At 51.3% G+C, this 26,815-nt stretch overlaps 2 protein-coding genes across 5 annotated transcripts in view; one reads left to right on the forward strand and one right to left on the reverse strand.

The window, feature by feature from the left end:
- The first annotated feature begins 3,254 nt into the window (after positions 1-3,254).
- GDF7 (growth differentiation factor 7) lies at positions 3,255-10,388 on the forward strand. The gene is made up of 2 exons (XM_017526524.2): positions 3,255-4,361; positions 7,208-10,388. The coding sequence occupies exons 1-2, from the start codon at positions 3,956-3,958 to the stop codon at positions 8,167-8,169; spliced, it is 1,368 nt and encodes a 455-aa protein (XP_017382013.1). The 5' UTR covers positions 3,255-3,955; the 3' UTR covers positions 8,170-10,388.
- Positions 10,389-13,339: 2,951 nt separating this feature from the next.
- The window catches only part of LDAH (lipid droplet associated hydrolase), a 133,981-nt gene continuing 120,505 nt past the window's right edge, over positions 13,340-26,815 (reverse strand). Inside the window, exon 7 of one of the 4 annotated variants that reach the window (XM_017526551.2) lies at positions 13,340-21,832. In XM_017526551.2, the coding sequence (XP_017382040.1) occupies positions 21,818-21,832 (15 nt within the window). In that variant the 3' untranslated portion in view covers positions 13,340-21,817. Of the gene's footprint in view, positions 24,050-26,815 lie in introns of all 4 variants that reach the window. The other 3 variants (XM_017526537.2, XM_017526557.2, XM_037737628.1) reach the window with 3 other exon arrangements.

Consider the following 26,815-nt stretch of genomic DNA (forward strand, 5'->3'; position numbering starts at 1 on the left):
CCAGAAAGCAATTTGTTATGATTCAGCCATGCATGGCAAGTTGGCTTAAATCATAACCCAAAAAGTTTTTCAGATCCTTGGATTTTATGACTGCATCAGGGACTTGGTGTTCAGAGAAAGCAAACAGCTTCTGCAAGGGATGGAAGAGCAGCAAAGTGCTCTGCCAGGGAAGGGTCTGGAGTGAGAATGTGGGAACTGCCCCTCCTCACCCCAGTTGTGAAACATCCTGTTGCCCCAGCCAGGCTGCTTTCCCCTCCTTACTCTGTTGGCGGCAATCTCACCTTCTCTCTGAGGAGGACTCAGGTGGAGTCTGGAGGTCTGGGGTTTGGGGCTGATCAGGGGATGAAAAACTAAAGTTAGAGCTTCCAGTCCCCAGTTTTCTCCCAACCTCCTCTGACCACTGCTTCTGACATCTGCCTCTGGGCTTCATCTGCTCTCCAGCCACTACTGGGGCAACACAGAAGAAGGTTTTCATTCTCAAGGCTGTTAGCGCAGTTAGCATGTGGCACACAGCTTCAAGGGCTCTAGGCTGTGTGCACTAGCCCTCTCCTGCCCAGTCCATCGACCTAAGGATCCCTGCATCCCTCAAGAGGAAGTCCCAAGTGGGCAGGGCACCTGGAGACCTGGGTCATGGGCAGGTCCTGCTGCTGGCACGACAGACTATTTTCCATGGCAAGTGTTTTCCGCTTCCAGCTGACAGCAGTGGAAGGCAGGAGTCCCCTGGGTAACACTTTCATGGTCTTCACCTGGACTGGAGAGGTCCTTTCTCTGCCAAGGATTTTCTAGAAAGCCAGAGAGGAAAGGCAGGCATACTCTTCCTCTCCACTGGGGTCTGGGGAGCAGGGGGGCAGAACAAAGCCCCTCACATTCCCATCCCCCACCTCCAAGCCAAGGGTTGAGCTAGGACAGTTGATGACTCTGGGCTTTCCACTCCCCAGGTGACTCTAGGCAAGGTGTTGAATTCTTATAGCTCAACTTTCTTTTTCTATAGCATGGGAATACCCATCTCACAGGATAGAGTAGCTGTGAGAATGAAATGGCATGAGGTATGTGGAGCAGCAGGCAAGGTGCCTGGCATTCAAGAGATAACGAATGGGCACCATCATTTACAGCGAGCAAGGGAGCCAGGCATGGCCCACCCATCGTCTGTGCCTCCTCCTTCTGGGCTTGGCTTCAATGTATTCCCTGCTGATCACAGAGCCCCCAGCCCATCCCTTTACTCAGAACTACTGGACAGCACAGTGCATTTATGCGCCTCTTGTTTGTCCTCTCCTGTGTCCATCCCAAAGTGCCATGTGCTTGTCCTGTGCATTGCTGAATCCACAATGCACCGAAAGTTACCTGGCAATTTACATCAAAGAAGGAATGAATGGAGGGATGGAGAAATAAATGAATGACTGTGCCCTCACTATACAGACCAAGAAGCACAGGTGGGAGAGGTGAAGTCCCGGTTGGAGCACACGCAGCAGGTGGACAGTGGCTCCAGCAGCAACAGCTCACCCCAGCTGTGTCTGCCAAAGCCTTCCAGGTGAGTAGAAGCTGCTTTTCTCTCTCTCTCTGCGGTTATCACCCCTGGCACTAGGAACACACTGGTGGTTAGGGGGCAAGACTACGTCACCTCCTCTGTGCCAACCTGTTATGCCAGCCACACAGAGGATGAGGTGAGAATCCGCTTATTTTATAGATGAGGAAATTCGGTCTCCAAGAAGCGAAGTGGCCTGCTCCCACAAGGACAGCAAGGATGCAGGGATTCTAATCCATCCCTCATTCTTAAGGCCCAACTTGGCAGGGGTGTCATGTAATCAACAAACGTTTATTTGCCACTGGCTGTGCCAAGACAGTGCTAGGACCCCTCTGCTCTCTGCTCTACACAGTCCGGTAAACTGAAGCCAAGAAAAGGCAAACTTGCTGTCACCCAGGACTCCCCGAGTGTTTGCAGAAATCTTAGCCAAGCTGATATGTAAAACACCCAAAGACCGCGGGCGGGCGCATGGCTGCAGGGGGAAAGGAAGCAGAGGGACACAGCAGGACCCCCCCATCCCAGGGAGAGACCCCGGGCTGCGGCGGGGGGGGGGGCGGCGGTGTCAGTCACCGACTCTCCAACGGCAGTCCCAAAGGCAGGGTGGACTGTTGAAGCTCGTCTATCCCAGATCTCCCAGGTGCGCGCATTCCTGCTACAGGAAGATCCTCTGCGCCGGCAGCGCCGACCCTGCCCCGGGGGTCCACCCTTCCCAGCAATGTCAGGCCTTTCTCTTTGACATCGATCGGCCTTGGAGTTTCCGAGGACTGAACCTCACCAGGCCTCTCTCTCCCACCCGCAGATGTTCTCGAGTGTTACGCGACTCAAAGCCCCAAGCTGAGCAGGCGCCGCGCCTCCGCGATGGCCTAGAGGGCGATGGCTGAGGAGTTCGTTTGGGAAGAAGCAGTGGAGCACAGGAACCGGAGATCCTGGGCCAGAGTTGGCCCAGGAGCTCGCTAGGCTGGGCGTCCTCTGTGGGTCCGAGCGCAGGGGAGCCAGGCGGGCGTCCGGACCCACGCGGCTTTGAATCGGGCTGGCTACCTCGCTTTGAAGCGGATCACCCGTTCAAGGTGATCACTACGTGCCGACCGGGTCTAGATTTTGAGTTCTGCAGCAAATGCAATTTTAAAGGAAAAGGACCCGCCCGCCCTTCTTCGGCAGTTCGCCTGGCCCAGGCCTTCGATCTGCTGAGTTTCCGATCGCCGGGCACGTCCAGGCTGCGGGTGGAGCAGAGCCGATGACTCCCCTCTCCTGCGCGTTCCCTTGAGACATGGCCCCGCAAATTGCCCCTGCCAGCCGCAGAGCCAGGTGCTCTGCCGCCCGCGCGAGTGCGCCCCGGGGCTTCGCCGCTGCCGGGCGTGCCCTCCGTCCACCCCGGGCCCCGGACCATCACTGCGGCGGGGGGAGAAGCTCGGAGGCGCCATCCCGGGGCTCTGCACCGCCCGCCCTCCGGGTTCCTGGCTACTCCCGCACAAACCCGGTAGCTGGTTTCCGTTAGCCGCTGCCCCGACCCCGAAGGCGGGCGGAAGGTCACCAGTTGAAGCCACCGCCAAACTCTCAGCGCACTCCCGCCGGGAGTTCCCCCATCTCCCGGGGCTGCCGTCCGAATTTCGAGCTCCTTCTAGAGCTTGGCTCCTGCTGAAGCGCAACTTCCGCGCCCAAACGTTTCTTTTCCGACAGGAGGTCCACGTCCAAAGTTCTTTCCGGCCTGCCCTTCCAGCCCCTCGCCCTGCCTTCCTCCCCGACCGGCCTCCTCCCGTGCTCTGGCCGCCCCTGCGATCCTTTGGGGGCTGTGGCTGGGTGGGAAACCGCCGACCCACGATAGGAAACGCTCCTTTGCGGCCGCCGGGCGCACCCTGGGGCCTCTCCCGGCGCGGTCACCATGTCGCGGCGCGAAGCAGACTGGAGGACGAACCCTTCCGCGGCCCCACCTCTGCGGTCCAGTCCCCGTCGCTCGGAATCGGAGCAGGGAGGGGGCGGGTGTTTCTCTGCGGGGGAGTGGGGAGGAAGCTGGGCGGGTTGCGCGCGGTGCCCCGGAGCCTGGAACAGAGGAGGGCGCGTAGGTGTTGGGCGCCGCGCGGGCAGAGGGGTGTCGCACTGCCGCGGGGAGCAGAGGCGGGGCACCCGGGCTCGTCGGGAGGCTGGGGCCGGTGGCACTCAGCTGGGCGAGGGTGGGGGCGAAGCTCTGTGGTGGGGGGAGGAGGCTCCGGCCGGGGTCTCCACTCTAGGCCGGGGTGGGGGGCTCAGCGCGGCCGCCGGAGCGTTCAGCAGGGGGCGCTGCTCCGGGCGTTGGGCGGGGGTGGGGTGGGCCAGGAGGGGGGGCCGCGGCTGGCTGCGCACACTTCCCCCATTATTAAACACTATGTTCAAAAGGCGCCGGGGGACTTCCCGGAGCCACGGAGCCCGAGCCGCCCGCCCGCCCGGCCCACGGAGCCCATGGACCTGAGCGCCGCCGCCGCGCTGTGCCTCTGGCTGCTGAGCGCCTGCCGCCCCCGCGACGGGCTTGAAGCGGCTGCTGTGCTGCGAGCGGCGGGGGCTGGGCCGGTCTGGAGCCCGGGGGGCGGCGGCGGCGGCGGCGGCAGCGGCAGCGGCAGCGGCGGGCGGACTCTCGCCCCGGCTGCGGGTGCCGCGGCTGTCTCGGCCGCCGCGGTTCCCCGGGCCCGCGCCGCGCGCCGCGCCGCCGTCTCCGGCTTCAGGAACGGCTCGGTGGTGCCGCACCACTTCATGATGTCGCTTTACCGGAGCCTGGCCGGGAGGGCTCTGGCCGGGGCAGTCGCTGTCTCCGCCTCGGGCCATGGACGCGCGGACACGATCACCGGCTTCACAGACCAGGCGACCCAAGGTACTTACGCCTCCTCTGTGCCCGCCCATGCCGTCAGGTCCTGGGCTGAGACCAGCCCGGAGCCGTGCCGCCGCTCCATTGTAATACATGTGGGGCCGCGGCCCCACGCGGCCCAGCCTCAGTTGATAGAAAGAAACTTCGCCGAGGCCAACATGCTCCAAGCCCGCTGCACTTGGACTGTGGCGAGAGTCACGGCAGCTCCCGGGGCCCGGTCCCAGAGGGCCGACTGGTCCCTCTCCCAGGTCGCCCTGGCTTTGCAGGCCGGCGGGTCCCCTCGAGGAGGCAGGCTGAGGCCAAGATTCGCTTCTTGGGGAAGGGTCTGGAGTGGCATCGGGATCAGAGCCCTCGGAGAAGAAAGGAGGGCAAGAGTTGCGTTCCCGGGAGTCACACCGAGAGGGACTGCACCGTGGTGAGGGTGATGGCTGCTTCTTTGCAGCAATTTCTGCAGCTCCCAGTCTCTTGGGGGCCACACAAACTGGGGGAAGCCCAGGGAAAACTGGGGCAGAGGCAAATATCAGACTAAAGTAAGTGGCCGTGGAGAGGCTGGTGGCATCATCAGGTATGAGGAGTGCCCTGCTCAGCAGGTTGGTCTGGGTGGTGGTGGCTTGTGTGTGTGGGACAAGTGTAGCTGTGGGTACCTGTGTCTGGTGCTGGGCCCCGGGGAAGCCAGAAGTGAAGGATGCTGGTGGTGTCGGGAGGAGAGGCCTGCTGGGGATCTGCAGAAATGTAGGCCTCTCTTAGACCCAGCACCCCATCTTGTTCGGCCCTGGGCCCTCCAAAGGTAGGATGTGGGTGAGGCTATGGTGTGGCTGCTGTGTGTCATCTGGATTTTATTAATCTCCATTGAAATCATTAAAGCAGACAGATAGAGAAAATTTAACCAATTTCAGGCGGAAATGCAAGTAATTTCGGCTTTAATTCTATCCAGCCAGAGACCCAGCGTGGAGGGCAGGAGAGAAAAAAAGCAAATAGGGCCGGGAAGTGAGCGGGTGGGGCTGAGGCCGCCAGGTTTGGGAGCCACTGACAGTCAGCACACCTCAGTTCCTAGCCTGGGAAGGCTGGCGGAGGCCTTGAAGTGACCAGGTCACCCATCCCCACCAGCACATGCCCAGCGCCTAGCACAGACTGCTTTATTTTGGGTACCTGGAAATCCTGGTACACAATCCCCAAATGGCCCTATGGTTCAGTTAGAACTATTGAGCCTTCTCCGAAGGCCTGACATGGCCCCTGGGCTGGATGCCGGGATACCCATAGGAAGCCCTAGTTCTGGTGCACATGGACAGGGAATGCTCCAGACTGAAGGGTACCCTGTAGGCTCCCAGGCTGCAGGAGACGGGGGTGTGCTGGGCTCTAAGTGGGCACAGGCACCAGAGTCTTCTTAAGGTTGAGCTAGGTCTACCATGGTCTCAGAGATAAATCCTTTTCTTGGGAGCTCAGCTTGGCTGGCAGAGCCTGAGAGGCCTCCTCTCCCTCCTCCCTCTTGGGGGAAAATGGAGTGGCAGGGCTGGGAACCAGGGAGAGGCAGAGAATCTGCAGAAAAACTCAGAGAAAGTGCTCCCCGCGAGGCCCCAGCCCTCCTTTCCTTCCTCCTTCTTCATTGAGAGTCTTAACTTGGAGCAGGGCTGATTGAGGTCCCCAGAGGCCATTGATAAGGATAGACCCTGGACCTCAGGCAAGAGGGTCTGACGTTCGTTCGTGGTTGCTGAGCAAATCTCCAGTGGTGGGGGGAGTCTGCACAGTCTCTCCCAGTTTAGGGGCAAAACGAAACCATATGACTCCCTTCAAAGGGAGCTCCTTATCTGTTGCTTGGTGGAATTTTCAATTTTCAATTTTTTTTTTCTGAGCCCAAAAAGGAAAAAATAAAAGAGTGGCCACACTGGAAATAAAACCCCTAAGCCCGAGATAAGTCACTACAGAGGGAAGACTAGCACGCGAAGTGACAGACAGGCGGTTCCTGGAAGCGACACTTCATTCTGGCCGCTGCCCTCACTACAGCAAGGTCATTGGGGATGCCCCGCACCCCTCCGAGAGGTTCCTTGCGTTCCTTTGCCTCCGTTTCCCCTCCTTCGGAGGCCGCAGGAGCACCGAAGGAGGTGCGTTTGTGGTTGCGATCTCCAGCAGCAACGCCCATTGCTGCGAGATCTGAGACCTTGGGCAATCCTGGCCCCTAGCTGGGCCTCAGTTCCCCTTCAGCAGAGCGAGGTTGGACTAGAGGCTCTCTGCGTTCTCCTGGACAAATCGCTGAGCCCCAGCCTGCATGGGAGACCGTGGCCAGCGGGGATATCCAGGATGGGTTAGGGGAACAGAGGTAGCAGAGTTTTCAGGAGACAAAAATTTTCAGTTTTCGCACAGCCGGGACTCTCGGCTCTGCAGGGAACGGCAGAGCAATAACTGTAAGTCTCCGTAAGGCCCAGGACCTCAGGAGCGGGTGCACGACTTCTTTCCACCCCAGCCCGAAAGTCTGATCTCGGATTCTGGCCCCGCAAACCCATGGCTCTGAGGCAGGCCGGGGAACTGTAGCTTTCTTCAGTCCTGGTCGGGGTTCAGGAGTGCGCTCCTGTTCCCGCGGCTCAGGGATATGCAGTGACCATGGGTTGTCCGCGTGACTTTGGCTTGCTGAACCAAAGCCTGGTTCCGATAGCCCGGGCGAAGGCGTCCTCGGCTCTGGGCCAGGCTGGCAGCGTTCAGGCTGGGGCAGAGACGTGGGGTCGGGCGCTGGCTGGAACCGGTCTCGCTCCTACATTGAGGGCAGCTGGGCCATTTGCTGTTAGGAGGCCCCGCGCCGACAGTGTGCAGAATTCGCTCTTACTCAGCTCTTTCTCTGTGTCCCTGCCGGTCCCCCGCAGACGAATCGGCAGCCGAAACAGGCCAGAGCTTCCTGTTCGACGTATCCAGCCTTCCCGACGTAGACGAGGTGGTGGGTGCAGAGCTGCGCGTGCTGCGCCGCGGATCTCTAGAGCCAGGCCGAGGCAGCTCGACTTCCCCGCCTCTGCTGCTGCTGTCCACGTGCCCGGGCGCAGCCGGCGCGCCACGACTGCTGTACTCTCGGGCAGCTGAGCCCCTGGTCAGTGAGCGCTGGGAGGTGTTCGACGTGGCGGACGCCGTGAGGCGCCACCGTAGTGAACCGCGCGCCCCCCGCGCGTTCTGCCTCTTGCTGCGCGCAGTGGCCGGCCCAGTGCGGAGCCCCTTGGCACTGCGGCAGCTGGGCTTCGGCTGGCCGGGCGGAGGGGGCTCGGCTGCAGAGGAGCGGGCGCTGCTAGTCGTCTCCTCCCGCTCGAAGAGGAAAGAAAGCCTGTTCCGGGAGATCCGCGCCCAGGCCCGCGCGCTCGGGGCCCTTCTGGGCGCAGAGCGGCCGCCCGATCCAAGACCTGGCACCGGATCACCAGGAGCAGTCATTGGCGGCCGCAGGCGGAGGAGGACCGCCTTAGCCGCTACGCGGACAGCGCAGGGCAGCGGCTCGGGCGCGGGCCGGGGCCAAGGGCGAAGGGGCCGGAGCCGCTGCAGCCGCAAGCCGCTGCACGTGGACTTCAAAGAGCTGGGCTGGGACGACTGGATCATCGCGCCGCTGGACTACGAGGCGTACCACTGCGAGGGCGTTTGCGACTTCCCTCTGCGTTCGCACCTCGAGCCCACCAACCATGCCATCATTCAGACGCTGCTCAACTCCATGGCGCCAGACGCGGCGCCGGCCTCCTGCTGTGTGCCCGCGCGCCTCAGCCCCATCAGCATCCTCTACATCGACGCTGCCAACAACGTCGTCTACAAGCAATACGAGGACATGGTGGTGGAGGCATGCGGCTGCAGGTAGCGCGCGGGCCGGGGAGGGGGCAGCCGAGGGGCCGAGGATCCCCAGCTGAAGAGCAGCAGCGAGCCATCCTGTCACCGAGCGTGGGTGCATGGCCGATGTGACTCAGAGCCCTCGCGGAGGAGGAAGAGCACACGTTCACACTCACACACACGCGTGCGGTCATGCACACATTTACCGTGGACAGCATCTGAAAGCCTTGGGAAGAGATGACCTGCTGGTACCGAATGTCAAAGCTTGTGCATTTTGCAAACAGATAACCATGGCGCCCACTGCCCCACTTGGGGAGAGGAAGGTGTTTGTGCTGATGTTGCAGTAACAGGCACGAAAATCAGGTAGAAACGGGTTAGGAAATTGGGGGCTCCAGAATGGGAGATCCAAAGGGGTACTCCAGCATGCTTTATCTCACCCCTTTTTGCTTCTGGCCAGTGTGGGCATCGCTCTGCCCGGTGGCTGGGCGGGCGCTGCATGGTGCACTCCGTGACCAACTGCAAGGCCGTAGTGTCCTTTCCCAGGGTTTGTGTTGCATGGGGCCGTTTACTCTGGAAAGGAACTGCTGCAAAAGCATCTTTTTTTTTTTCTAACTTTTAAAATTTAACATGCCCCTGTTTGAGTTTTGAAAGGGAAGTTTTGTCTGAAAGAGTGTGGAGCTTCCCAGATTTCTGCAAAAGTCGGTACCGTCCCCCCCCCCTTTTTTTTTTAAATCAATTCTAATTGGAAATGTTCTGGAACGTGGAAAGGACATTTTTCATTTTGTAGGAAAGTGAAATGGGGGAGGGGTTTAAACGGCTGAGTCTGATCTAACAGGCTATTGGGAAAGGGTAGGCTCTGCCAGGTTGGAAGCTCCCCAGCTGATCAGGGAGGTGGTAGCCATGCCTTGGGGTGGCTCAGGAGAAAGTTAGTGCAATGGCCGGAACCGAGAAGGTGGGGCTGGGAGAGGGGAGCTACTTGCTTTTCCCAAACCAGCCAGGGGGTTTTCCTAAGAAGCCCTTGAAGAGGCTCTCAGGGCTTGAGAGGCAGGGGGTTGTCCTGGGGCCCACTCCAGCCGAGGACTCCAGCTGTCGGCCAGGTAGGTGCATGCTCCCAGGCGCCGACTCGACTCCCGCTAGCGCTAGCTATCAAGTCGGCCTCTGCTTTTACCTGCCTTCACTGTGTTGTTGCTGTAGTTTTTGGCAGAGAAGTGAAGCCACACAAAAGTGCTTTTGTCAGATTTCACCTCCCATCCCCGACCTTCAGAGCAGGAGGAAGGTCTGCCCCCTCCCCTCATCAGCTCCCTGGCTTGGCTGCTGTGCCCTTCGAAGGGCCAGGCCTTGGTGTGGGAGAGCAGAGGTGGAAGCCTGTCACCTAGTGCCCATGTTTTGCCCCGAAGAGTCTTATCGATGGAAGGATTTTCTAGGCATGTACAAGTGAGTTCAAACATTCAGCCTTCACTGATTTGTTTATGCCTGGGAATCCTTTGTGGCTTTTTGTCCATAGGTTGGGAGAGGGAAGAGAAACCAGTTGGACTCCACTTGACTGGGGCTCCCAGGGCTCTTAGAATAAGCCCCACAGCCCTCCCAGAGCCTCTGCCTGATGCTGTGCAGGACTTTCCCCTTCAGAGTCCTGTGGAACATGAATTCCACCCTGTGTCGGATGCAGGACAATTCAAACACATTTTGATTCTCAGTGATCACACTCTTGAGAGAGAGAAGACAGACTTACGATTTAGATACAGCTAATGTACTTAAGGGCCCCACCTGCATCACTTTTCATCCTGTAAAATTCTCCCAAAAGAAAAAAAATTGCACGTGTAAATTACTCTTAAAATGAAGATTTCCCCCCTCCTATTATGTGAATTTATATTATGCAGCGGTATGAGTAGATATCAATAACCAGAAAATGAACAGTCTCTTCAGGTTAAAAAATTTTAAAACATCCAAAAGTGGCTGCACTGATACAATTCCATCTTATTTTAGTGACTGGGCAAAGATGGTCCCTTAATTTGTGGATTTTGCCAGAGACACCTCACTCCTGTTTTTTAAACAAAGCCTGTCATAATGAAGAACTATTGAAAAAAAAAACACTAAAGTGTTAAAAGTTGTAGTACTAGAAGGTTTAGAAAGAAGTTAATGACAAAGTGCAGTTAAATGTTATTTTGAAGATATTCTAGGGTATTCAGTATCTTTGCATAAAAACAAACATTTTGATACTTTTTTTAGTGACGAGGAAAAACACTTTTTTGGAAAGAAGTGTCTTGATTAAGCCTGACCTTTTCATGGTAGGGAAAAAAAAAAAAAAACTGTCAGTTTCCTCTTTCCCTCTGATGACCTCCTTCTAATGAGATGTGTTGTGAGTGGTGTGGGAAGTAGGTGTCTTCCAGCATCTTGAATTTGGGTGGTGCCCAGGGGAGGAGTGTTGTCCTTGGACAGTGATGGTTCCTTCCACGGCCCCATGCCCTCAGTATGCTCTTTGTTTACTGGATAAAAAGAATGCTTCCCAGATTGCCTCTGGAGCAGGTGAAATCCCCTGGGCCACCCTGTCCAACCCTCTGGCATCTCAGCCCATTCACTAGGTGAATGCAGAGGATGCATTTCACTTTGTAAAAATGACAGCAAAGGGCCAACACATGTTGGGCAGATGGCCTTTTGCTGCTAAGATGTGGTTCAACTAGCATTGCCAAGATGTGGAGAAAAGGATTCTGTTAGCATAGTTGGTAGTGGCACTCTGAGCTCTCTGTCTGTCTTTTAGGTAGTGGGGGACAGGTCCGGGTGACCAGCATGAACCCAGCTTCTAATGTTGTAATCCCTGGCTGGAATCTCTAGTCACCATGGATGGGAGAACTGACAGACAGTGAAAAAGCATGTCAAGACTGTGAATAAAGGCCATCCCCTGTCCTCTCAACACCAAACCTGAGGTCAGCAAAGTCTCCCTCCTAAAGTAAACAGAATTTTCCATTTTGTTGGGAGGCCGAGGTTGGCCGATCACCTGAGGTCAGGAGTTCAAGACTAGCCTGACCAACATGGAGAAGCCCTGTCTCTACTAAAAATACATAGTTAGCCAGGCATGGTGGCGCATGCCTGTAATCCCAGCTACTCAGGAGGCTGAGGCAGAATTGCTTCAACCCGGGAGGCCGAGGTTGCAGTGAGCTGAGATTGGGCCATTGCACTCCAGCCTGGGCAACAACAGCAAACTCCATCTCAATAAATAAATAAATAAATAAATAAATAAATAAATAAATTTTCCATTTTGCTGAGAGAATTGTGCACTACTAGCTGACATCATTTGAACCACTATTTCCCGCTAGTGAGTAGGATTTGGCATCCCTGCTTAGGGAGCTCGGGGCAGGGCAGCTGGGGCCCAAGCAGGGCTGGTGCTGGGTCTGCCAAACACGAAGACAGTCTGGTCAGTGCTGCTTGAAGCCAGGGCTTTGGTATGAAGGGGGATCACCCACACTGGCAGGTGGGCATTTCCACTGATGCCCAAACACTTGCCTTGTTGAATTCTGACTTTCCAAGCAGCTGCGCTGGGTCTTCCGGGAAAGGTGGCCGGCTTTGCCGTCTTAGCTTGAGGAAGCCAGGCTTGAGCTGTGCTCATTCATTGTATCCATGCTCCCCTTCACCGTACCCTCCTGGCAACGATACAAGGTATGGATTGTGTGATAGGAGAATCCAGACTCCACAAAGCCCAGGGCAGTCACTTCTCCCTGGCAGCTTTCATGGCGTCGGCGGGAGTGGGTGCCTCACCTTGGGTACCGAAGAGAGTACCGATATTCCTTTGGATGGAACAGGAGGGAGTGTAATTCAATCCCTGCACATGGTATATGCTGTCGCAATTTCATTCAGACTCACCGCAGAAAACAACTAGGGTTTGTAGACCGATTTTCTTCTTAGAGCAGGTAGAAAAACTGCGTTCTTTCCAAGAGCAACTTGTGCACAGATAAGGTCAGACTCTTCCTGTGCTTGAGTCTGCCTCCAGGAAGTCCAGTGGAAGGAAGAGACCATCCTACGGACAGAATCACTGGCCTCACTGATTCTCATGAGAACCTGTCATCTCAGGAAGACAGACCTCCCCTGGCCCTCACTGGGCCATGGGCCTGGAGGCCTGAGTCAGATCGCACAGTGAGCTAGAGGGAGCGAGGCTCTGGATGCGGCAGTCTAGCGCAGGGAGCTTGGGCCTGCGCTTGCCACTCAGAAAGTGTGTGATTGGGAAGGGAAGAGAGGAACCTGACAAGCCAATCTGGCAGCCAAACCTTGGGCGAGAGGAAAGTAACTAGATCCCTCTGGGGGATGATGTAGCTGCACCAGAGTCAGAGCCCGCTGTGGGCTTTGAGTGCCCAGGGGCAGCTGCTCCCATGGCATGGCCTGCGCCCACCTCAGGGGAGGCTGCTCAGGGGCCAGGGCACCATAGGCATCTCGTAAGAGAGGGCTGAGGCAAGTTATGGGCACTCACCTCCCTGCCGGAGCTTCATCTTCTGCCCTGTAAAATGATGCCCTCTCTAGTCCCAAGGTTCTAGGATTTTATCTTGTCCCCAGTTCCACTCAGGACAGCTTGCAGGCAGAGCAAATACGACGACTCCTGGAGAAGGTCCCCTCCCAATCCCAGTTCCAGAGCCGCGTCTTACACGTTTTACAGTTCTTGCCTGTGCGTGTGCATGTGTGTGCATGTGTCCATTTTACTGATATCCTCAGTAGGTGTCTCGTGGATGTGCTTTCAATTCCCGCGGGCTGAGGCAGGTGCGGGGAAGGCCAGCACCTCGAGCGTGGGGTTCAGCTACCCAGAGCCAGGAGCTGGCTGAGGGCACTGCCCACCCAGCTGCAGTTCCGCTTGTGCTCAGTTGGGTGGGCAGAGCCACACTCAGGCTGAGGCTGACTGAGAGACGTAGTGCTGGGAAGGGCTCTACCTGCTGCTGGGGCTCCTGCAGGCAGAAGAGGAAAGGCAAGGCTGGGCCTGGCTGGTCACCCAGACAGGGGCCTGGGACTGTCCCAGAAGCCCTGGATGAGGCAGACAGGACTGTCCCAGGGTGGACTCCTTGTGTCCCCACCCCTTCCTCACCACCATGCCCATAACTGGGTCTGAGGTCCCCTTGCAGCTTCCCACGGGAGTGAGCCTGGGGCAGCGTCAGAAGAGCTTGTCTCTCTTCCTTTTTATGGCCTGGAAAATGGTGGGAGGGTTTAACATAAAGAAGCACCAGAAGGGAGGACCCCAAAAGATGTTTATTTCCAAGTTTTCAGACAGCCTGGCATCTTGCATCTGGAGCCTCCTGACCATGTAGGCTGGAGCAGAGCTGTCTTCCTCCCTGTGTGCCGTTCTGGACTTTACTCTGTGCCCACAGCTTAGTACATCACAAACAGGAACCCAGGGTGAGGCTGTGGTGAGAGAAGCCTGTTCTTTTCAGGAGGGTCACTGTCCTAGCCTGAGGAGACACCTGCTGGACACAGGCTGCAGGGAGAGGGTTGGAAGTTGGCTTAATGAATCAGAGGGGTGATTGAGGGCCCAGGAGTTGCCACATGAGCTCTGATTGTCATTCAGGGGTGCTCTCTGCCCATGACCTGCAGGTACTCACCTTCACCAGAGCTTGGCTTGTGGTCTACAACCTGGCGACAGGCCTTTGGCTGGGCAGAGTTTGGGCTGGTGCTTCATGGCGGCAGGAGCAATTACAGCAGAGCAACCTAGGATGGGTGGTCATTGAAAAGTGGGTGTGAAGTCACTGAAAAATGAGGCTGAGTTTCAAGTTATGCTCACAGTTGCTGAAAAAGTAAAAATACACCTTTAGAGCAGCGTGCGATGGCCCACTTCCTCCTGCCTGTGCAGAGCCTGCTGGCCTCTTCAGCATCTGTGCGTGGTGCGTGTGTCTGTGACAACAGAAAGGGCTGCTTTCTCTCACACGTTTCCCTGACAGTGGCAAGAGGGCTGCAGGGGTCGCAGAAGCTTCCGGAGGGAGGTGTTTCGCACAGTCAGGTGAATTTGTTGGCAGGACAGCTTGGTGTGATGATACAAGTACAGTTTCACTCTTTGTCAGACAAATTTCCTTCTGCTCGTTTAGAAATGCTTGCAGAAACTTTTAGTCCCTTTTCTGTGTCCGTAAGGGATGCTGAAATAGTGTCTAGAAAAACAAGGAGAAACTTCTGACTGTCACACCCAGGCCACTTCCGGCAGAGCGTTCAGGGCGTGGCCAGCTGCTTTGCCTCTGCATTCCTGTCTCATTACCTTTTGAGTTGTGGGCCAACAGGAGTGCCGCGCAGTAGGGTTGGAGATCTGGCCCGGCAGGAGGTGGGCAAGAGGCTGTCTTTTTTGCAGAATACCTGCCCTGCTCCATCTGACCAGCAGTGGCAATAGCCACACCCAGTTCTGCATCTAGCTCCTGCCCAGACCTTTGGCTGCCAAAATCTAGACCCTTGGCTGACTAAAACGAGACTTCCGATAAGGTTCCCTCACAGGCATCCTGCTGAATTAGAAGGAAACAGGAACAAATCTGAGGCACACGGGGCTAAACTTCCCTCGAGGACATTTCCTGAGCTGTAAGATGGGAAGGGACAGCACCTCGGCTGGTGAGCTGGTGCAGCTGCACATACGTTTCCTCTGTTTTTCAGTACTCACAGGTCATCCCGAGGAGACCTCTCTTGGGCTATGGGCAGCCCATGCTTGGATTTTTTTGGTGTATGTGGCCAAAAAGCAGTGACCAGGTGTGTTGAGGGCCTCCCCTTGCCTGCACCTTTTCATCTCTGAGCGACTGAGGGCTGCCATTGCACATGTGTCCTGGATCCTCCCCTGGCCTGGGTCAGCTGCTGGACTTGGGGTGAACAGGCTGGTTTGAGGAAGGGGCTTCCCACAAGCAGGGCTGGTTTCCTGGGTCAGGGCCTGTCAGACTCAAAGTCAGCCCTTCAGCATTCTGTTTAGAAAATGATGATGCAGTTCAGCAAGAAAGAAAGCTCAGGATAAAATGTGTTTTGGCGGGGAAATACTCAAGTGCTCTAAGCCAGGAACAGAGACTCTCAAGAGAGGAATTCTCTGGCATTCTCTGCCTCGGATAAATCATGGATTAAACATGAGCATCCTTAGAATAATTTTATTTTTGTATTTGACTTTACACTGTAATGCAAACAGCTTTTATGTTTTCTTTGACAAAGAATCATAATTGAGTCACTTTAGGTCTTTTAGCTGGCAGTATTTCACCCTAAATGAAAAGTTAATGCATTTTTTACAAGGATTAACATGCTAGTTCCAACTTGCCCTTTCAGCAGATGACAATAGGGGATTCTGAAAAGTTTGGACAGAGTTTTTTTCTTTTTGTATACAAATAAAGCAGCAGATCGTTTCTCTGTAAAGGCCACTGCAGAGCTCCTGCACCAGCTTACAAAATGATGTTGTTTAAGCAGGCCTTGGGTGGGCAGCGGAATTCTGCACGTGACGAGTGGCCTGCAGCTTAAAAAGCAAATGTCATCTGATTCCAGTACTGTGATTTTAAGGAAATGATAAAACTCAAAGTGCTGGTAATGCCATCAAGGCTTAACAACACGCCATTCCCTCAGCAGCTAAAGACAAAATGAATTATTTGGGTGAGGGGACAGAAGTCCTTTCACTTTGCAGTGACACCCATTTTTTCTTGGCTTGGGAGTAAGGAGTCTGGGGTGTGGGGGACATTAAAAACTCATTTAAGGCAAACCGAAACCTCCTTTGTCAGCACTCTTCCAGCTCTGCTGTAGCCAGAGCAGAGTTCCAAGGCTGGCAGGCTGAGCTGTCTCCTAGTTGCCGGGCCTGGCATTTATTTGGGCAATGCAAACGACATCGTGAAGCATTGCTGATGCCCAGGCCAGCTAGCAGGGAGCCCTACCAGGGCAGGTAGAAACCTATGTGTATATGTATTCTCAAATTTAAATAGATTGTACATAGCGAAATGTAAATGACCTGTAAAACAGCAATCTCTATTTTTCTTAACTATTATATAGTGGTATATATTTGTTAAACATGCTTGTATACTCTTCATTAACCACTTTAATATTTTGTACAGATAAGCTGATTAAATATTTTATTCATAAAATTGCTCATGACTGGTCTTTAAAGGAAAACATTTTCAGCTTTTGTTACTCAGCCTTTCTGTGTTACTGGAATCCTCAACTCATTGACAGAATAGGACTGACTATATTTTAACAGTGGGGGTGACATAGCAGGCCTGGCTCCATTTGTCTTTGTGCCGATCATTCCCATGTTGTGAGATCAGGTGTGAGGCTGGGGGCCTCAGGCCTGGGGGGCTGCATCCCGGGTCTTGGTGACTGGTATGAAACTGCATAGCATGCTGCTGCATACAGCCTCACAGGGCAAGAAGTCACTGCACAGCAAGGTAGAAAACATGTAGCTTGCGTTCAGGAAAGGAGGCCCAAACATTTTCTCTCCGGGAAATGACCATGATAATTTGTAGAGTGAGCACTGTCATTGCAAATGCAGTTTGAGCAGACAGAGTTTCTGTGTTTATACATTGCAGGCTGCTGCAGGACCCATCTCACTTGAGAAAGATGAGCCCTCCCCACCTGGAGGCTGCATAGTTAAGTCTCTGAAATCCCAAGGCGTAAAGTCCCATGGAAGCAGCGTCCTCTGCAAGGCCAATCACATACTTCACAGAACCCAAAAAGGTCCTACAGCAAATTTGACAGGCCTTTTTTTGCCCAGTACTCTTCAAGATAAGTACAAAAGCCTGTGCCCGGTGTCACCACGAAGGATCCAGCAGGATAGGATCAGCCACACAGTGTGCTGTTGCCAGCCCAGCTCTCGCACTTGACTTTCGCCTACAGATGAAGGAGAAATCTATTTCCCGTGGTCCTTAAATATTTCTGGGAGAGGACTGATGACAGAGCAGGAGTTGTAGGAAGGTGTCAGGGACTTGGGCTTATTAGTGACTTGTTGCCAGGATTACCTCTTTTGGGAGATGGAGCCTGCTGGAGTGACCCACCTTTTCCTGAGTGATGGCAGCACATGTTCATGGTGAATCAAATTTCCCACAGTTTGTTAATGAAGGTCCCTATGGTCACGTGACTTTCTCTCTCTGGTGAAAGATCAAGAAGGCCTGCTTTCTTTTCACTGCTCTATTTCATATTAGTAAATAAAGGAGTCTCTTCCACTGGAAGGAAAATTGTGCTCCCTTTTCAACTAACTCATTTGGCAGGTAGAATAAATGCGTAAGCTCTGCGACCCTGCCACTGAAAACTGTAATGTCTTCTCATGCTTTGTTTATAAGCATCTTTGGTCCATTTTTCATTTTCTTATTTTTCAGCCTCCATTTGACCTACCTCAGCATTCTGTGGTTAGAGTACACATTCAGTAGAGGAGTAGTTACAGGGAGAAAGGTAAGTCAGGAGTGGCATTTAAAATTTTATCCAATTTCCCAGACACTGATAAGAGCAAGACTAAAAGGCCCATCTATGACTGATGGTAAAGAAGGCTAAGATAGACTTCTCCACTCCTTCCCTGGCCATGTCAGGTCCTGGATCTGCTGCCTGCTCATTTCCAAACAGTCCAAGGCAAAAGCCTTGGACTGCTTGGAACTGCCTCCAACCACTGCTCCATTGAGGGTGGTATCCAATGTGGTCATGGATGCATGGGCTCCTGTGCCCTAGGAACTCTGTGACTCATCTGCTTAGAAGGGACAGTGATCGGGGGAGAAACTTGTCCACTGCGATGTGCCACCAGCATGCAGGCCTATAGGCTGTGGGTGTCTGCTGAGTCCTAATCACATGCAGGTGCGCAGCCCTTCACAGTGGCCAGTAGGAGGAAGCCCAGATGTTCTGCAGAGCCTGAGCCGGGTGGATTTGCAGAGGCGGGATTCTAGTCCCTCTGTGAGGGAGGGAGACCCTGCAGGTGCACCGCGCCCCCTGGCTGTAATGGACGCCCAGTCATAGGGTCACATTCCCATCCCAGGGAAGAGGAATTTTCCCATAGACTTACCCAGCAAGGAAATCTATCCCAATGTGGGGAGGTCAGCACAGGTCCCTTTGCCAGAATGTTTGAGGAATGCAACACCAAATGAAAATGCTCGATTATCCCAGAGCACAGTCTTGCATATTGTTGTTCTAATTCCCACTTGGGGTGCTGTGAGGGGTTAGTGCTCAACAAATAATAAACTACATATTTGGTAGTTGCTAATACCCAAACTCCAGAGGTTTTCTAATTGTAGAAGAATGGAAGTAACAGTTGCAGCCATATCAGACAAAATGAATGGGATACAAGGGATAGTGGCCTTGCTTTCCTGCAGTCCCCCAGTGCCAGACGCAAACAGTCTGCAAGGATTCAGACATCCTTGAATCTAACTGACCCAGTTGTGCACAGCTCTGCTGGGGAAACACTTAAGGGATAGAATAGCAAGTGTCCATATCTGTACTCCCACTAACATGTCAGTTTTAAGATGAAGAGGCCCTGAGATGTGATTTCCTGATAGTCTGACCCAATGTAAGAACTGCTCTTTTTGAGAGCCTGCCTAGAATGGTATGGTAGAAACTTTTTATTAATTTAGATAACAAAATTTATAGACGACCCTGTGTAGCAAGCCCTATTTGATACGCCCTGACAGTACTGAGATGATTAAGACAGAAGTCCATCTTCTAGGACTTTCCTGAAGGAAGGGGTGTTGGTGGAGGCAGGGAGGAGCAGCCTGCAGAGACATAATTCCCGCAGCAATGATAAGTCATTCAGCAGACACAGGCCAGGCCAGGGGTCATGAAGGCCTGCGGGGAATGGTAGGGTGGGAGGGACTGCTCTGGGAGGCAGGAGCAGTCGGAATTTTGGGCCACATTTCATGGGGTGGGGTAGAGAATGGGCGTCATCAAAGCTGGAGCAGTGATTTCCGTACAGAGGAGCCCACAGGAAGTCCCCATGCCTGGCGTGAGAGCAGGTGGTTATGGAAGAGTTGCAGAGGTGCTGGCCATGTGACTGCAGCCACAGCACTGGCTCCCGGCATGTGGGCCTGCTTTCTCTCAATCTACTGCCTGATGCATTTTTTCCCCCTCTGAAAACTGGTCTCTGTTATAGCTTTCATTCTTTTACAACTACTCATTTGTTACCAACTATCTACTCTTCACTTTCCCTGCCAATCGGGTCCTCATTTGCCCTTTGCATAACTCTCCTGGCTTTCCACTTTTGCTAGGCTTGCCCATGGTGGCCTCCATGAGGCAGCACCATGCAGTGGAGAGAGAGAATGAAGCCATGGCTCTGGAGTAGAGGCCTGAAATGGAATCTGGCTTAGTTCATTTTTGGTTGCTATAATGGAATGTCAGAGACTGGGTAATTTATAAAGAAGAGATTTATTTCTTATAGTTCTGAATGCTGGAAAGTCCAAGATCGAGGGGCTGGCATCTGGTGAGGACCTTTGTGCTGCATCCTCCCTGACAGAAGGTGGAAGGGCAAGAGAGCATGAGAGAAGAAGAGATCAAACTTGCAGCCTTATATCATGCCTTTTTATCACTGGCATTAATCCATTCAGGAGGGAAGAGCCCTCATGACTCAGACACTTCCCATTAGGCCCCACCTCCCAACAGTTGCACTGGGGACTAAGTTTCTAACACATGAACTTTGGAGGACACATGCAACTACAGCAGAATCCCAGCTCTGTCATCCAATAGCTGTGAGATCCATAGCAAGGCATCTCGGTGGTAATCTGTAAAATGGGCATAGTCAGAACATCACAGGACTAGGGGGCCTAAGCGAGACACTGAAAGTGCAGGGGTAAGCAGCAGACTCCTTATCTGGATTAGCTCTCATCTATTCCAAACCACCTATTCAAGTTCTACCTGTCCTTGTAGGACTAGGGACAACCTCTTCCTCTTCTCTCTTCCAAGAGCTTTCTCTTTATAGAGCCCCTTACAGAACCACAGAACCACCCAGAGCTTGGCCCTTGCTCATGATCTGAGGATGCTCACCCAGCGTCGCTCTTGGTGACACCAGTCTTGTTGTAGAGAGATGCCTTCAGCCTGGTGGGAGGGGCCAGATCCACGTCCCACAGCTACTCCCCACCTGGGCCAATGTGAGCACTTACCCATGTCTGTATGGGGCACAGGCAAGAAATCTCAATCCTCTTAAAAAGTGATTAGAAGAACACTCATACAAACTTTGCTGTCCTCAGCACTCTTGCAGAAGAGCTTCATTCAAGGTCCCACAGAACACACTCAGTCCCAGACTGCAACCTATCCTTAAGGCCCACCCCCAAGGGAAGGAACAGCCCAAATATATCATCACCTCTCCTCTTCTGCAAGAGAAGGCAAAGGACAAAGATGTCTGATGCCATCTAAGAGATGCTTTTCTTCCTGCATCTTTTCTAAACGGACTGTTAGAACATCATGGGCTGTGTGTACGGAGGCCCACATGGGCCGAGTCCAGAAAGCTGAGCCAGTTGAACAAGCATTATCCCTGTGTAAGAGCCAAAATGCTGACTGCTAGAATCAAGTTACAGGCCTCGTGAAACAGTGCAGGGACTAAGATACCACAGGGTCCTCCGCTATACCAAAGAGGAGATAAATGAAAGAAAAAAAGGAAAAACAAGTTTGCTATCCTCCTTGAGGTACCATTTTATAGAGCATCTACCATATGCCAGGCAAGGTACTAAATGCTGTATGATGGCCTCATTTTATCTCCATTTAAAAAACAACAAAAAAACTTTCCCAAATAAAAAACTGAGCTGAATATCAATATTATCCCAAATTCACAGATGAGGAGCTGAGGGGACTCAGGGAGGTGAAGTCTTACATCACAAACCTAACAAATGACAGATCTGGGATTTGAACCTAGGTCTTCATCTACTGCCTAGAAGAATAAATAGCCTTCCTGGAAAAGAAGCAATGAGACACTGGCGTGGGAGAGAGCACGGTGGGGTTTAAAAAGAATTATTGTGACAAATTCTAAAACATCTCAAACTTCCAAAAAAATCTGCAAGTATAAAGAACATTATTGTCCTCTGAACCATCTGCCAGTAAACAGACCTGCTGCCCCTCACCCTCAGATACCTCAGTGTGTCTCCAGTACAAACGAGGACACTGTCTTACTTCTCCCCAGTAAAACCACTGAAATCAATAAATTAACAGTGGCATCTTACTCCCAGCTAAATCTTCAGGCCTCATTCAAGTTGTGCAGATTGTCCCAACAACATCTTTTATAAAAACACATCCAATTCTGAATCAGATGTTTTGTGAAATTGTCATGTCTCTTTAGTCTCCTCTGAAAAAAAAATTTTTTTTTTTGCTCTTTTAAAAACATTATTTTAGACACAGAGGTCTCATTTTTTGCACAGGCTGGTCTCAAACTCCTAGCCTCAAATGATCTTCCCTCCCAAAGTGCTGGGATCACAGGCATGAGCTATGGCACTCAGCCTGTTTTTGTTTTGAATATAATGTAGGATGAAGAAAAATCAAGACTTTGATGGTCCCTGGCTCTCCAAAGGTTGAGTGGAGGAGCAGATGATGAGAGGCCCTTGGTGGCCATGGATATCAGGCCACACAAGCCATGGAGGGCTCGTGGAGATTCCTGTGGCTCAGAACAGACTAGGAACAAACATGGGCAGTCGTCAAGGCGCAATCGCTGAGCCCTAGGTAACTGTAGGAAGTTGAAACTTTCACAAAGACCATCCATGTAGTTGACTGGGACATACAGGTAGAGCTGCTTCTGGGAAATGGATTTCATCTACTGTTTGTCCATTTTAGTCTTCTAATCCCTAATGAAAGAAAATGAACTTCAGCCTCTTGAAATCTGATTCTTCCACCTATGAAAAAAAGCAATGAGAAAGGTGACTTTTCATTTTAAGAGAGAGACTTTGAGCTGAGTCTAACACAGGAGAACTGCTCAAATTGTACCCTCTCTTCCTCAACAAAGAGATCAGGCCAGATGAAGTCAGAAGTGCTGGTAAAACATTTATTTCAAAAACTCATTTGGTGTTCAGATGACAAACAGGAATTAAGAACCAATATTTTTCTTAGGCTCTAAAAATCAGAAATAAGACACAATTTCATAGATGCAGACTTTTGAAATATAGAACAATGTTTAAAATAACAGCTAAAAGAAAAGCTCTGAATGTTATTCTTTATTCCAGTAGGTATGATTTACTCAGTACTTGTTTACATGCTTTGATTTAGTAGTATTGAGTATCTCCTGTATGCAAGGCACTCAGAGCCATAAGTCCTAGCTTCTAACATCAGATTTCTAGGCCTCCCATGCAGATGCCAATAAAAGCTCTGTGTACAGCTCTGTGCTTATGGCCTCTGTATCTACCAGCTCTTCCCCTTGGGTTAATAGCACTTCTTGTCCGGAGCTTGTCTTTTCCCCTCTGAGAAGTCATTTGCTGTGATATAGAAGCTATGCCAAAGCACAATAACTCATTCAGCACTTACCAAAAAGTTGGCAGCAAATCAGAGCTGAATCTTTCATCAGGGGGCTTTAGGTTTTGAGGGGAAGGACAACTCATTGTCCTCAGGGAATGATAATGCCATGAGGGATTTCCTCTAGGAGAAAAAGGAATATTTCGGATCCATCTTCCACTGTCACTGCAGTATATGGTTCTCGGGATTGAGTCAAGTTAGGGAAGGCAGCAATGTTGTCAGCCCACTCAAAGCTAGGGAACATGTGTCTTCTCTACCAGACCTCAATGTGAATAGAGAAGGTGAATTCATGTAACTTAGTGGCTGGGTTTGGTTCATTAACAAAATAATTTCCTTCCAGCAAATGATGTTAATGCAGAAATGGAGAACTAATGTATGGTAATGTTTTACTCAACAGTTTAAAAGACATTTTCAAAAATTATTCACTAGAAGATTTCCAGAAGAAATGAATCATTAAGTAGCTAAGAACTCTATCCTCAATGGCTAGCACACTATTTGGCTCATTGCTGGTCTTCAATGGAGTTTTAGTGTAAGAATTACAGAAGGAGTAACTGCATGTTGGCACATACAAGTCTGATTTGGGAGAGCCTGGCACCTCTCCATCCTGGCTCTGAAGAGGTGGAGCTTGCAGGGAGCTCAAAACCTGGCAGGCTAAGGCTCAACACAGAACTTGCTGGTTGTCCTGTGGCAGGAGGCACAGTTGGGGTCCTTCAACAACTCTTTATCTGGTTACCTGACCACAGTAATGTCTGGTGAACTTTATTCACTGTCTAGTGCAGGTAGATTAGACGTCACACTGATGATCCTGGCCAAGACCTGTGCTAAGTTAGTCTGGGCTGATCTTCATCTTCCGTCTTAAAGGAGACCCAGGTTCACTTCCTCCTCCTGGAACACGAGTGTACCCTTGTCATAATCTCATACACTTCACGTATCTAACTATAATCTTAACATTCACCGATTATGTTTACATTTTCTAGTAGGTATTTCATAATTTCCTCCAGAAGAGCCTATTCTACAATGTAATCCAATTAAAATCAACATGTAGATTTTTTTTTAATCTGCAAAGATCCTGCCTACCAAAATAAACCATATGGTGCCACTAGGCATCTCATGCAAACACGAGACTCTGGGTAGATCACTGTGCTCCCTGTGTCTTGGAAAATGTATGGTTAAACCTATGGAATGATTCATCCTGTGTTTCCTTCAGCCTGTTACATGGGGAGCTGGGAGTTGATTTGTAAGCCAAGAGGTTCTCACTTTCTTCATTTCTAATATCAGTCTTCAAAATTAAACATTTACCTAAAAAGTCTAGTACACTGACTGCCTCCATGTACTGGCAGGGGGGGCTTGTTCTTCAGGCCCATTTACATTTTGGACAGATCATCCTTTAGGGAGTCAGCAATCACGTCTGCCATTTCCTGGTTAAAACGGATGATGAAAGCATGAGGTATGTTTTTCTCACAGAGTCGAATGTCCCCTTCTGGAAAATCCTTCTTAATGTCTTCATAGTATTCTTTTGGACACCAACGATCTATAGTACTATAATAAAATGTAAGCTGAAAGATAAGACGAAAACATTTTATTAGAAAGCACCTTCCCTTCCCAATACAGATATGACACCAGCAGCCGGCAGTGCTCTGAGGACAGCACATATGCCTAGCCCTGGGAGCTAGTCCCCAAGCTTTCTCCAAAGTGTGGCTCTCTCAAGGCAGCAAGCCTTCACAATTTACAGGAGTGCACTTAGAAGAATTTGGTGGGAAGGACTCTTGTGTGACAGATTGCTCATAATTCACTAAAAGGACTTACCAACAAAGTTTTGTATACTAAGCGTGGGGTGGACATTGGAATGAAGGCCGGTGAGGATGACAAAGAGACTTGTTGAGACAGTCACTGAATGACTAGTGACCAGTTAATAAACTTAGTTGTTTCCGAATAGCCACATGGTAGACATATGGGATGTGTTTGTTGAATGAATACAAACATGGATCAGATGGACTCAGGCTTTCCAATGTAGCTGATGAAATGTGATCAGAACCTGAGAGAGTTTATGGCATTTCTAAGAAAAGGCTCTATGCAGTCTGTATGTTGACTCAGTGAGGAAGTGCGATAATCATACTTCAGCTGACGGCAGCTGAAGTATGATTATCGCACTTCCTCACTGAGCAGCTGAATGGAGAAAGAGCCTCCTCTGCGGCATTACTAAGACCCTGACTGGGTATCTACCTAAACCTGCATGTGATATATATGTACATATTGCTCTCAGCTGCTGTGTTTCACTGAAAAACTGCTATGTTCTAGTTCTGTTAGTTCTAAAAATAAAGGCAACAAAGCAACATCTTATATTCAGAAGGATAGTGGTAATTTCTACAAAAACCAGGAACTAAATCTTAAGGATACCTTGACCTCTGTTATCACTGAAAGAAAGAGCTGTGCGCAGCTCCAGCCTCTAGCTGGCCAGCTATAGTCACGTGCAGCTTCCATAATACACCAGAAGTGCTCCCTCACTCAGACGGTGAATCGCTTACTCATTCATCTGTTCAGCAAATACAAATGGAGCACCTACTTTGTATTAGGAACCCAGAAAACAGAGGTAAGACAGTCTTGGGGGAGGGGAGAAGGAGCCCACATATACACAAGACAATTTGAGAGCTCAGGAGAGGCACAGCTGGTCAGAAGCAGTGGGCAGGAAAGATTCCCCAGAGTTAATGCCTGAGTTAAGTCTTCCAGCTCGGGGAGCACACTGTGGGGAGAAGACCAAGCAAACGAAAGCCTGAAAGGGCATGGCATGTACAGGGAACCGGAATTCCACATGGCTGGAATGTAGGGTGGTGGGAGATAAGACTGGAGAGGCAGAGAGGGATGAGGTCTTGGACAGCATCTTCTATTCATGCTAAGGAGGCTACACTTTATCCTGAAGTCCACAAGCAAAAAAAGACTGCACAGTAAGTGACATGCTCAGGTCTCTATGTCAGGAAAACCACTCTGGCCACAACAGGAAGAGGGATTGGAGGGGATCAAGTGGCAGGGGAGGAGGGTGTGGAGAAATAGGCATTATTGCTCACTGGATAGTTTTAGTGTATCAATTATTAAATCCATGATCTGAATATGGGGCAGTTAAGACTGATCTTACAAAAACAATGGCCTTCACTACGATAACATTATGCCTTAACCAATATTTAAAGGGATAGTTAAAAACACTCTATAGAGGAAAAAATTTAATGTAGTACTCCAGAAAGTGAATTATGAACAAGTAAATCTCAAGTGGCAGACTTACTCTGAATTGCTTCATGGAGGTTTTCCTTCTTTCTTTTCTTTTTTTAAAATTATACTTTAAGTTCTGCGGTACATGTACAGAACGTGCAGGTTTGTTACATAAGTATAGACATGCCATGGTGGTTTGCTGCACCCATCAACCTGTCATCTATCTAATGCTATCCCTCCCCTTGCCCCCCACCCCACAACAGGCCCTGGTGTATGATGTTCCCCTCTCTGTGTCCATGTGTTCTCATTGTTCAACCCCCACTTATGAGTGAGAACATGTGGTGTTTGGTTTTCTGTTCCTGTGTTAGTTTGCTGAGAATGATGGTTTCCAGCTTCATCTATGTCCCTGCAAAGGACATGAACTCATCCTTTTTCGTGACTACATAGTATTCCAGCTTCATGGAGGTTTTCTTGGTTGTTACCTGGGGTTCCAGTTTTACATGCTGCAGAGGACCTGTAGCTTACAGATTTATCACTTAATTCGTTCTTCATAGTCTCCTATTTTTGCTCACTTCAACCATTTCTGGGCATTCCAAAGTCCCTAAAGCCAAATTTCATTTTGTCATGGTTCTTAGCAGAGTAAAAACGTCTTTTGCTTCCTGGAGAATATGACAGCCTAGCAGTTGCCTAGTTCTTCCTCCTGGTCTCAGCTTTTTCTATAGCTCTAAAATGCTGCAACCTCACAACCACTGGGAGACTACTCTATCCAGCAGCAGAAAAACATGTTTCCCAGGATCTCTCAGCAACTACCCTGCTATAGCTTTGCCTTGAAATACTGCCAAGAGTACAAACTATTCGCAGGTATTAATTATCTACCAATAGGGCTGATAACATTAGGCTCTCTCTAAACTACCCCCTACACTTACCACCAGCAATCTTTTCAACTGTATTCGGGAAACAGCATAGGAACAGTCGCTATGCAGTTACTTAGCACTTCCTCAGAGCAGGGAATACTACTGAGAAATCCATAAAGTCAGGCTTGGGTTCGTGCCCATCAGATCTATTCCTCTGCTCCAGGACATGCTCTCACCTCAAGATCCCTGGACCCTGAGAAAGCTGCT

The sequence above is a fragment of the Cebus imitator genome, unplaced genomic scaffold, assembly GCF_001604975.1.
Source record: "Cebus imitator isolate Cc_AM_T3 unplaced genomic scaffold, Cebus_imitator-1.0 Scaffold1, whole genome shotgun sequence".
NCBI lineage: Eukaryota > Metazoa > Chordata > Mammalia > Primates > Cebidae > Cebus > Cebus imitator.